Source organism: Mycteria americana, chromosome 7 (genome assembly GCF_035582795.1).
Source record: "Mycteria americana isolate JAX WOST 10 ecotype Jacksonville Zoo and Gardens chromosome 7, USCA_MyAme_1.0, whole genome shotgun sequence".
NCBI lineage: Eukaryota > Metazoa > Chordata > Aves > Ciconiiformes > Ciconiidae > Mycteria > Mycteria americana.
In genome coordinates this window covers 28,728,643-28,741,137 of record NC_134371.1, presented here as the reverse complement: position 1 = coordinate 28,741,137, position 12,495 = coordinate 28,728,643, and the positions used below count along the sequence as shown (strand labels likewise).

Below are 12,495 nucleotides of genomic sequence, written 5' to 3'. Positions count from 1 at the left end.
TGCAGGCTTTTGCAAGACCAAGGGCTCAAAGAAGTTCAAAGAAGCAGAAAATCCTGTTAGGAAGGGAGCAGCAGTGGAAGAAATTAAATAAAACCCTCACCTATGTTTCAGTAATACTGTCCAAACGTTTTGAAGAAAACAACTGACTCTCTGGCCATAGGTCATTCTGTGCCAGCAGTGATTGCTGGTTTCCAAGTTATGGACCATAAGAAAAGTCTTACAATGGCTACTCCAAGAAGAATCCACCTAGTTATGGGGCAGGATGAAGAAAGTACACTCTGGTTTTGAGCAGCAATATTGGACATGAGGAACTTCAGGATATTTAAACCAAGTTTCTGTATACCTTTAGTCAAGTTGCAAAATACATCCCAAGGGAGAGAAGTGTTAGGAAGAAGATACATGACGTTTTCTTGTGCACTTCATTGTCTTACAAATTTAAGTGATACTGCGAAATTACTTTTTACACTGACTCTTAAATACAATAAACAAAATCATTTTTACCTTTTTATATTAGATTATTTGAATTGTAAACACTTTTTCTGCAATATTAACACTGTAATCATCTCTCAAGCATATAGGTGTTTCCATAACTAAAACTACAGTAAAATGGAGAATGAAGTTCTCAAAATCACTCCTTATTCCAACTTGTCTATGCAATACTGCAACTAAAAAACTTCAGGGATTATGTGGAATAGCAGGCTGAGTGACATTATTATCATGTAAAAAACTATTTGGTGCTGTACTCTTGGAAAACCCCTACATGCACAAGGCAAAGATGCAAAGATTCTAGTGAATCTCACCACAAATACACATCATAAGATCAAGCAACATTTTCATAAACGATTCAGATGTCCGTAAGTGTTAGCATGACCCGAGAGATACTATGTTTGAGCTTGAATTTAAAATAAACCTGTTATGTTTTTGCATTCTATTTCATTGACCAAGCGATATGAATTCCTCTTCACAAAGCTGCTGTATTTTCCATGCAAAATACGTGGGTTATTCCTACACTCCCCTCCTCCTCAGCAACTGGGTGGAAGAAGTTATACATGATAGCGAAGGGCTGCCCATCTGCAGCAGGCTCACTGCCTCCAGTCCTTCCTACATTACTCTCTCTACCCCAGCAACCAGGTTTGAGTTCCCATTTTAAGCAAGTTGAGTGAGTGTGCAGGGTACCTGGAGCCGTATTCAAGTAGCAGAATTCTCAGTGATGATGCAGGCAGGCTACTGCAGACATGAGTTGCAAGTATAAACACAACGTGTAAGCTAACAAAGCTTACTCTAGGATGTCAGCAGTACAGCAATGCTTTGGGGTCTTTTTGTACTTGGAGACAAGGAGGCTCCCCATGTGACATAAAAGTAGGTTTTAAGTCCTCCCCCAAACAGCTAAGTGTATTTGCCCTCAAAAACTGGCAGTAGCAGCTCCTCCCTGCAGGAACACTAACAAGCCTTGTAGCCCAGCATGCATCTGCTCCCTGGACAGCAACACATACGGAACAGCACAGATGCAGATGCAAGAAAGACTCAGGGATTTTTTGGTTGCCTTGGACCTTGAAGGCTAAAGACAGCCTTGTCTGTAAGCACTGACAGCCCTGGTTTATTCTGGTGCCTAGCAGAATAATTCTTTTTTTCTTAGATCCCATTTTTTGGATCAAGGAAGACGCATTTCAGTAGCTTTCATTTTACAGGTCAAGCTGATCCAGTCAAATACGTCACTTCTTACAGTGGGAGGATAAGGAGGCATCCCAGAGAGCTTAGGAACTAAAGAAAACTACTTTTTCCACATAACAGGGTGAAGGATACCAAACTACATCCTTCATGCAACCAAATACTTGATGTTCACTTACACGTATACAAACAGGCACAACTAGTGGGCAGCCGTGGTAAAGCATCTCTCTGCAGGCAGACACCAGTATGAATGCAGTCCCTGCTCCTCATCTCAAAGACTCCTTTTCACAAGGTCTCTCTCTAACCCCACATGCTCTATTTCTGTCTCAAGATGGCAGGGGGAAAAATTATCCCAAAGGAGTAGAGAGGACAGTTTATACACTATTGCCCCCTACCTAGCAAGATCTCAGTCCCTCCTCCCCCAGCACAACACTGCAAAACCCAGACACCTGCAATTATACGCATGTATACAGGCACAGACTCATTTAACCCCTCAAAGTAAAGAGTGACCCAAAGCACTGTCAAACCCATGGAAGAACATCTGTAGCACACTAAAGACAGACAGAGCCTGCAACAGCTTCCCAGTTTCAAGACGCTAGGCTGGTACAAACAGAAGTACTGCAAATAAATTTACACATTTTTGTTTCAAACGGAAAACAAACATCTGGCTCACCCCTGCAAGTGTGTAAAAAATTCTTTAGTGCTATCGAAGGCATGAGTTCAAAGACACAAAAACCCCTTTCCAGCTTCATTAATTATAAAGCTTCCAGGGTCAGGTGATTATTCCAAGGGATGTTTGACACTGCAAAGGCAGAGAAGAATGCCTGAGAAACCCTCCAGTCTCAGATAAAAGCACCTCAGAAGTCTGTACTTGCTGTGACATCTCCCTCCAGGATAAACAAGTCTTTTTCTCCTCCCCCTCATAAAAAATGCACATTCTTCAGCACAGCCAAGACTCTTAACACCAGAAGAACAAGTATGGAACAGATTTCTCAGTTATCTCAAGACTACCAACTCTCCCATTTCAGTCAGAGTTCTCCCTTGGCAGGCGTTCGGACTGAACAGTTTTTGTAATCCCTACACCACCAAGAGGTGTAATTACTTAGCACTGTGAATTCAGACCACTCAGTTGTGCAAACATCTTGTTTCTCAGTGAAGGCAAATTAAGTATGTGTAGAACAAGTTTTTATCTCTGGGAAGTGTATCTCTGCACTTCCATCTACTCACGAGCTAGCTTCCTCACCCATGGAACGAATACAGTTAGTATACAATCTGCTATTTCCATGCTGGCCATGAGAAAGGTACATGCTTAAAAGTGAGCAATGCAGGGAGAGCAGGAAACTGTTCAACTCATCATACTACCTTGCTCAACCTCTGTCCTCCTCTCCTGTTGTCTGTGCACAGCAACTCGAGAAACAGCAGGCACACAAGAGCCTGTGGCACTGGCACTGTATATCTGCAAAGAGAGAAGGTGGGAAAGACAGAGCACATCACCAGCACAGAGAAGTAATTAGGCAGTTCCAGTCACAAATTTTACTCTTTAGATCACCTTAGATCAAATTTTTAGCGCCTACTCCCTGAATGAAGCTGTATTACATGTATTAGAAATTGATAAATACTGTAGGATTATAGCTGCTAATTAAACAAATGGATCATCTTCAGTTTCGCTCTTCACTTCTGCCAACATGAAGATGAACTGCCAAATACCTCTAAAGGAAAGGGATATGGAAGCAAACATCACTAATGAGCCAAAATGTCTTCTAAACTTCTGAAAACACTTAGTGCATGATGAAGCTTACTTAACAAATCTTCAGGAAATATAAAATGATTTGTAAGGTATCATTTAAAAAATGGTATTGCTGTCACGACTGAAGGACATGAGGAATCCCTAGGAGTTCTGGCATACCACATACTCAGTGGATCTATAGGTTCACGCAGGAAGGGGAAACAAGTTTGTTCTATTTAGCCATTCAGTTTTTGTCAAAATGCCCCATGATCAAGTCCTTACTTGAGATCTGGATAGTTAAGGTGGATGTTCCAAAAATGCTTACCTGTGGACAGCTCTGAACAAGAACCGAGGCCGATGCTGACTACGTGCAAAATGCACAACCACAGTTTATCCCCAGTTGTGGGCAGTTAAAACACCTAATTACAAAGACTGCACAATGAGAATCCAGAATGGATTTGAAGGTTTTATCCTGGTTCAAATAACTCCAGAAGAAAGCCAAAATAAAAGGACTTGTTGATTCAAATGTTATTCAACTCTGGAATGCAGAATTGCTTGACCAAGTGCAGTCCCATTTTATGGCATGACAAAGAGGCTGCAGTCTGCAGACAGGCATCACCTTTGCTGAACTCATCTGCCTAATCTGATGGTTGGATTTTGGCACATGCATATTGCTTTTGAATTCCTGTTTCTTGACAGCCTTAAGCTGCTCTAGGACAAGGTGAAGCTGACGGAAAGGAACGGGAAACTTACAGAGATGGACAAGGGATGTCTCTGTCCCTAGGTTTGCCTGTACAAAGGTTGTAAAGGCTCAGCCACAGAAGAACTGCAGAGTGCCCCTGGAAGAAAGGCAAATCCATAGGAAACAGGTTCTGTTCACTCATTAACAACTTACTTTCCTTGGGGAAGGACTGAATATATTCCTCAAAACAGGTCACAGATGTATTTTAATGCAGCAGTTCAACTTGACTGGACAGTGTCCGAGACTGCCTAGATTCAAAACAGGCTGATACCAGCTTACACAGCAGTTGCAATTACATCTGCATGCAGATGAATCTCACTTGTTTGTGGGTTCTCCTCCCATACAATTTCATTTCCAGTTCCAACTACTCTCTTTTATAAGAGCTGTGACCACAATCAGAATTCAGCCATTCATTCCTCAGCTATTTTGCAGTACTTCAAGCAATGTGCAAGGTAAGATAAAGATGCCAGATACTATACAAACAGTAAAGGGCAGAAGTTGCAAGAACCAGGAAATACTAAGAAATCCCACTAAGGGAAAATTAACTGGAGAAAATACTGGTACCCTAAAGGAAAAGAGGAATATAATTCCTCTTACCCTAAAGGAAAGAGGAATTATATTCCTTGTTCCTTGAAGAACATAGCTCCTCTGGGAGGGAAAGGATGGAAAAGGTGTTGATCAAAGTTCCTGACGAGAAGGCAAGAGAAGCCGCAAGAGATTTACTCTGTATATTTGTATGAACAAGAAAAGAGGTGTTTTTCCATTTTGCTTTATTTCAATGCTTTTACATGTATAAAATATACTTAAAATACTTTACATTAAAATTAGCAAATGGTTTGCTTCTAAAAAACACCATAATCTCTTTGTGAGTGAGTGCACAAACATATACCTCTGATGCAGCTTTCTCACCTACAACAAGCTGACTAAAGTGTTTGTGGTGTAATACCCTCCATCAGATCAAACATGTTAGAGAGGAGTTTCCTCAATATCCATCCTGCTGATTCAGCTCAAAGTGGGAGATACAGCCTCTCACTCAAGCTCCAATGGGAACTGGTTTATAGGTACCTTCTTAGTCACAGTTTGGAACCATGTAAATAAACCAGCATTCAAATTCAATAAGAAACATTACTCCCGGTGTTCAAATTGTCTCACTATCTTTTCACTCTCTTTTTTCAGTTCCTCAATGTGAGCATTTAGGCACTCCAGGATGTGATGGGATCTCAGTTCTTCCTCTTCCAGGTATCTTGCAGCTATTGATCCAACTGAAGCTGTAGGCAGGGGGCACTAAAGGGAAATAAAGGGATATCAGGTATTCTTTCATTCCAAGTTTCAGTCAGAAACACTACTGATCCACAAACCACACAACTAAATATGCTTCTAAAGGGCTCTTGTGTCATTTCTATCTTACTGGACAGACTAAGCACTCAGCTCTCATGTTTTTATTATAGGTAAATGTCCCTCCCAACAGTCTCCAACCAACAGTGAAAGCCTCCCAAGCCTTTGCCAAAACTGCAGGGAGTAAAATCAGTACTTCAGCACGCGTAACTTTTCCATTCCAGTAGTTCCCCTCTCTAAGGCACTGGGGGACTAGAGCTGAACAGAAACAAGCTCTCCGTGTGCCTAAATAACTGTTGCACTTCACAGGTGGAACTCTGACCCCAGACCTATCAACAGGAATTGACTCTTTACTTAGGGGAACTGGAGTTTCACTTCAATTACCAGCCTCTCCACTTCAAATAATGAGAAGGAACGACATGGCATGTGCAATCATAGCATAACTCTAGAGAAGGTCACTACAAAATACCAAGGGTTGTGTCCTGGGTCTGTTAGTCCTGCCTCACACTTAGGGTCTACATCTTGCTCCTTGTCTTCATAAAAATGAAGTGAGCATTATCACCTCAGAATATAGGTCCCAGGAAAGGGAAAGAACTGCCAGACTGGACCAGCACTGGGGATATCTCTGCTTTCTTTTATAGACCTCCTCTGCTTCCCTGAAATAATGGGTTCCTGCTACACTCTCACAGGGGAAGTACAGACCAAACTCCCATCACAGCTCACTGAATGCCACTTCAGTTCAGCTAGCAATGCTCAATAAACTAACCCAGATTTTTTCTTTTACAGTCAAGAACTATTCCTGCTACTCACATCACTTACCCACAAGTTCTTAACTTACAAAAATAACATTGTAAACTAGGCTTAATTTATGAGTTGATGAAGAGAAGCTTCCTGCACAGCAGCTGGCAGGTGAATTATAAAGTTACTAAGGGGCTGCTTTCCATTACAGAAAACTTGCCTCTGTGTCTTGGCAAGAGAACGTAACTGGTTATTCCCAAATCATGGAGTCTCATGGTTTTCTGGTCTTTTATCAGCAGCCAGGAACAAAGGGAAGCAGAATAAAAGGCTGCAGATAACAAGCAAATCTCTCCCATCCCACTACTGCCTACTGATGAGAATTCTCCTCTCTTACTGTTAAAGGAACTGATTTAAAGACACTAGAGCCTGACCATAAGCAGGGAGTCCCAGTCAACACTGGGAGAAATATTTGCATTTCCCTAGAAACCTTATTTCTACCTTTCAGAACAAAAAGCAGCACATTCTCTTCTACTAAACATCAAGCCCTAGAGCTTCTCAGACCCTGAAGTGGAACTGTTCGCACTTCAGTTCCAATCCTGCAGTCCGAAGAGTTTCCATTTAGAATATGACAGTTCCCTAAGCTCCCAACATTTATTTTCTGGACATGCCCACAAGCTACTTTAGTCTTGAAACAATCAAGACCTATTCTTGGTAGTAAAGCTCATCAAAATCTACAAACCTGACAAGCCTCCACTAATCTGTGCATCAGCCTTAGAGACTCTTCTCTGGGCTCCCCACCAAATAAAAATAGCTGTTGTCACTGCTAACAATGCACAACCAGAGGAGAAAATACTCCAAAGACTGCTAGTGGCAACACGTCTGGAGCAAGGATCAGCACCCAGGATTCTCCCCTCCCTGAACTACTACAGCCCTGTCTGACCCAGGGTATGACAATTACTCTCAGTGGCCCTCTTCCATTCCCCTCCCTGCTCAAGTCAGTCTACAGCCTGGTCATTACAGTGGGTACTGGGATATATGGTCTTAAACACCACAGGCAAGAAGTGATTGAGTCCAAATTTCCTGTATCTTGGGCAAGTGCTCCAGCAACTGAGCTGAGGTAAAAGGACAGAGAAGGTGCCAACACTGCTCCCTACTAAAAAAGTATGATCAGTGACTGAGAAAAATAATAGCCTTCCCTTGTGCAGTGAAGCACTGATTTCAGGCTTTCCTATCAGCTGGCATAAGTGGCTTTAAGTTCAGTGTGATGACTACTGCAGTCCCATTCAGAGGGGTCAAACTCACCCTGTGCATTACAGTGAATGTAGATGTGCAGCACCAGCTTTCAGATTCACCCAGAAACTGTATGTTGAAATACTCAGCACTCTACATCCACTCTGAGCCTCTGCTACAGACCCAAGCCAAAAGCTGAAGCAGAATTGTCACATGACAAAAGCAGTTTGTGGTACAAACTGATGTACAGCACCAGTACGGAGAGAACCATGAGCTTCTGGAATGAGCTTATCAGTTAAACCAAACACAAAGCTCTTCTCTAGAGAGTTCTGAAGAATAACCACATGGCTCCCATTGTCCAAGTATTAACCATCCAGGAGTGTTTTTTCCTCCCTTTTAAGGTTTGATGTATGCCTAAAGAATCATACACACCATGTTAGCCAGACCATACATTCAAAAATCTAGCTCCTTTTGCCAGATTCTCATCTATATCCTCAGCTGTATCCCCAGCTGTTGAATAGCAACCAGCTTCTCTACAACTCCTTACCAAAGGCCCAGGTTCTCTCTGATCATTTGAGATGGACTGCTTAGATGCTTCATCGGCAAAATCTTTGTTTCCATCCAGCACATGGAGCAAAGAATCAGTTTCCAGCAAGGCGCCCAAAGCAGGTGACTCCATGCAGTTCTTCCTGCTGGTCTGGGTGGATAGCTCACCCGTCTCAGGGGTCACAGTTCCTATTTCAGCAGCCCCCCATCTCTGGGGCTCCCCTTGATGATGCTGAATAGTCCCATCAGGCTTGTGATGTATTCTCTCTGCTTGTTCATCATGTTTGTGCTGTGCTTCCTGCATTGACCTGGAAGGCAGGTTTGAATACAAAACTGTTTGACAGTTTGCCTCATAGCAGCTGAACTTTAGCAAAAACTTGCACAGAGATAACAATTAACATACAGGTTACTAATAGCCCTGGCAATCCAAACTGGCTCTTGTTTCCATAGGACTTCCAGATGCACATCCAGTCTCTAAGGAATTCTCTCTCACTCTTCTGCTATTGTAGATACCAAAAACTATCGTCTGCACATCCTAGTACTGCAAAAGAAAGGAGCACAGCCACCTGGGCCAAATCGAATCCCTTCACTGAAAAGAGCACATACTGCTTCTCAATCAAAGAAAAAGGCAAAGGCAGTCAAAAGACAGTCAAATATTAGCTGGCTTTGCAGAACGCCAACCAGCTGGGACTAAAAGCTATTACACTACTGAAAGCATAAAGGCAGATTCCAAAACAGTCCTTTATGTTCTCCCATACGTACTATGTGCTGGGAGATAGATGCTATACATAAAGCACGTCATTAAAAACCCACACACCCCCATGCCTTCTGTTCTCCTTCGTTATACGGAAGCAGCATCCTTGGGGTCATGCAACACTCACCTGTACTGCACATCTCTGGCCTCAGGCTCTTCGTCTTGTATCTGCTGAGCAACACCCTCAGGTTCATCCTGGCAGACCCGCCGAGTGAGCTCCAGTTTTGCTCTGGCCTCTGCTAGATCCTTCTGCAATTGCTGGTTCTCAGATTTTAATTTATTTAGTTCAACAGCATAGTCTTCACCGAGTGCTCTTAGGGTGACATCTTTTCCCTAATAGACAGAGAAGGGCTGCAGTCGAAATTTCTGATTTGCAAGACACCATAGTCAAATCCAGACCAAAGGCCAGCAAGCAATTCCTTAAGGCATATCCTCTAACCCCAATTTTGACTGGCAAAATTTTCAAGGCTTTCATAAGAACAAATCAGTTATATATGCTTTATTGTGTCTGCATCCAGACAAGCTGTGCTGATCTGTCTAGGAAAGGAAGTCTCTCATCACTGGATGCTTTTGAAAACAGGAAAATATACACCAAGAATAGTTCAGATGTATCTGCCTCTGGCCTTGGGATAATGAGAAGGACTACATGACCTCAAGTTCTCCTCCACCTATATATTCTAGGATTCCCTCACTTATGTCAGCTAAGATGCAAGCCTCTCAGCCAAAGCTGGGAACACTCAGGTGGCACCCCAGTAAACTGTCTCAGTTCAAGCAACTCTCCAGGTATCAGAGTAGCATGCTCTGCCAGATACTTCCTACAGGTGTGAAGAAACACATACCCCAGCAGCTTAGCTGTTGATGAGAAGTAACCACTCTCAGTGAGAAACTACCTTCCATATGATTTACCAGCAAAGCTGTTTGCAAGAACACTTCTAGATCCCCTCAATGAAATTAGCAAAGGCCTGTGGTAACAATTACGAAAGGCTGTGCATACACCTCCCCACCTGGGATGACGCATAGCACTTTAGATACTTCCACTGGTAAAATTGAATTTTTTTTTTTCTTTTTGAAACTCTGAACAACTTGCTTGCCCATCTTCTCCTTACTCGTCTAGGTGGATATAATTTCCATTGTTTCTACTCCTGTGACATTCCCACTTTCTTTTTGACAATTCTATTAAATTTAGATGCTTAATTCATTCTCATCACTGCTGTATCTAAGGTCTTTCCAAATGTGCACTAGAAGAATCTGGCCAAGATTGGTAGCTCCTGTGCCATGGGGCTCCCCCCCACCCTTTTAAAAAAAAAAAACAAAAAACAAACCAAACAACAGGTTTCTTGCTTTGCACTTTGCGATCAAGTTTTTGGTAAGTCAGGCAGGCAAAAGCCCAGCAGGCACTTCAAGCAGAAAGTAATGGGCCTTAGGTCATTTCAGTCTCAAATCAGCCTTCCAGAAAGCTTTGTTTTTTCTCCATCTCACCAGCCACAAGCTTCTGTTCAACACTTTCCCAAGAACTTGGCACATTTGACAATCAACCCAAGCTAATATTAAGAGCAGAGTATTCCTTCCCACAGATCTGACAGGATAAAAGCTTTGATGATATATCCCCATTAGGTTTTCAGCTATCTGAATCCAGTCCTTGCCCCCTGTGAAGCATCCATTCTGGTTTACGTGAGACAGAACTTGCAAACTAGCCATTTCCTCCTTCACACAGGCACTAAAATGAACTACCTTCAAGGTGTTATTCCTGTCAAAACTGCACCTCTTCCATGCAGGCTCCCCTTCTCCCCTCTGGACAAGCTGCCCTTACTGAGCCTCAAGAGTGCCACATCAGCAGGAGCCCACCACAGTGCCCCTTTCCAGCACATTGCCCCAGGGCATCCACTCCATATTCTCAGGCTGCAACCTGCCTGTGGAGTGCAAGGGACAGCCCTGCTGAACGGCTCCTCACCAGGAGGGGAACATGCTCTCACCGCAGAAATTGCATGAACCAGAGCAGTTACAGCTCGAAGACAGGTCAAAAGGACATCAGAGATTTAGAATCACAGGTTTGAGGTAAACTGGCATAAAATGGAAATACAACAAAATGCCCTAAAAACCATGGGCCAGACCCCATGGAGAAGAAACTGAAATGAGGGCTCTATTTCTGCAGTTCTCCTCACTACTCTGTGACTGAACAAGATGCTTGGTATTTCTGGGCCTTATTTACTCAGAAATTGCCCCTTTTGCTTGGGTTTTAAGTTCACTGAACTCTACCAAGCATTTTGAGAGGCCTGGGCAAAGACTATTACTGTTCCCAGGTTAACTAACACACAGTGCTAGCCCCTTCCCATCTCCGTTCCCTAATGCATACCTCTAGCATACCGCACTCCATTTTTTCCAGCATCTCTGAGAGATGACGGTTTTCCAGCCTCAAGGTTTCCAGCTGGACCAGAATTACCTGAGGAGACAAAGGCAAACAACAAGATCAGAAAAAAGAACACAACACATGCCCACAACACCCTACAGGCATTTTCCACCCTCAGTTCAAGCATGAGTACAAAGCAAGGTTTGGGCCGTTAGTTCTGCAAGGGACCCTATAGAGAAGACCATACAAATAACCATGCAGTCATTTACTTTAGTTTTCAAAGATGTCATCATCCAGGCCTAGTTAACATAAGTGATCTCAAAGAATTCTGTGGGACTGCCAGTTACAGGTTTGAAAAGAAGCAGCAAGACAGATTCAGTGAACACCATAAATTAGAAGATTTCATCAGAAGGGTCTCAAAGTCTTTGCTCAAAGGCTGACAAGAGAAGGAAACTGTTAACATAGCTAAAAACCAGGGTGGTATTCCAAGCCTTCAGATCCCTTAAAGAGACAGCATAAGTCTTCTGCCTTTTTTACCCTGTGCTCCACCGCTTTCCTCTCTGCTCTTTCAATCTCTGTTCTCAGCTGTTGTTCTAGGTCTGATGTGGAGCCACTTGCAGACGCAATTGTGATGTCCCGCTGGTGTAACTCTTGTGTCAACCTGGAGATTTCCTTTTTCATCCCTTCTAGCTCACTGCTGTGAGTTTGTTCAGCTTGAGAGAGCTGCTCTTTCAGCTGGAGAAAGATATGCACACATCACCCACGATCTTTTAAAAGACGTTTCAGCAAAAAAGCAAAAGTATTGCACATGGTAACATGAAATCTAAGTACTGGAAAACAAAAAGCTCTATGTAACAAGCCCTCTGTGCATGCTTGTCCTTCTTGATTGAAAACTACCTCATCCCAATCCTTTTCTACACCATAAACTGCCAACTGGGACAAGACATAAGTTACTCTGTGGAGTACTCAAGAAGACCTATAATTGATCAAATCACAGTCTCTTTAGCTCACTGTTCTACCTCCATGGCCAACAAAAGATACCCAAAGGTTTACCATCACTAGGCAAGCACAGTAACACTTTCATAATATAACCTTGCAATTTGCCACTCCGCCTTCCTGAGGCAGAGATGGTATCTTTAAATAGATCTAGCCAGACTTTTCTTCCACTAATTCGTCCTAAGCCTTCTGAATCGATATTAGCTTGTAGCAACTAAAGCTACCCATGGCAAAATTCCATAAGCTAGCTATGCACAGGGTAAAAAGATACCTCTTTGTTTTCATAACTCCATTTGATGACCACTAGTCCCTGCATTATGAGAGAATAATCATTCCCTATTTACTTTCCACATGACAGGCATGATTTTATTTTTAGTATGTTCAATCTCATTTATCTCTTTTCCAGCTTGGTA

At 42.7% G+C, this 12,495-nt stretch overlaps 1 protein-coding gene across 9 annotated transcripts in view; it reads right to left on the bottom strand.

Annotated features, from left to right (window-relative positions):
- Positions 1–4,930: 4,930 nt before the first annotated feature.
- The window catches only part of CEP63 (centrosomal protein 63), a 44,454-nt gene continuing 36,889 nt past the window's right edge, over positions 4,931–12,495 (bottom strand). For 6 of the 9 annotated variants that reach the window (XM_075507616.1, XM_075507615.1, XM_075507614.1 and 3 more), the window contains 5 exons: positions 11,624–11,821; positions 11,093–11,179; positions 8,867–9,072; positions 7,987–8,293; positions 4,932–5,420 (listed from right to left, as the gene is read on the bottom strand). In XM_075507616.1, coding sequence (XP_075363731.1) covers positions 5,262–5,420; positions 7,987–8,293; positions 8,867–9,072; positions 11,093–11,179; positions 11,624–11,821 — 957 coding nt within the window. In that variant the 3' untranslated portion in view covers positions 4,932–5,261. Of the gene's footprint in view, positions 5,421–7,986; positions 8,294–8,866; positions 9,073–11,092; positions 11,180–11,623; positions 11,822–12,495 lie in introns of all 9 variants that reach the window. The other 3 variants (XM_075507618.1, XM_075507620.1, XM_075507619.1) reach the window with 2 other exon arrangements.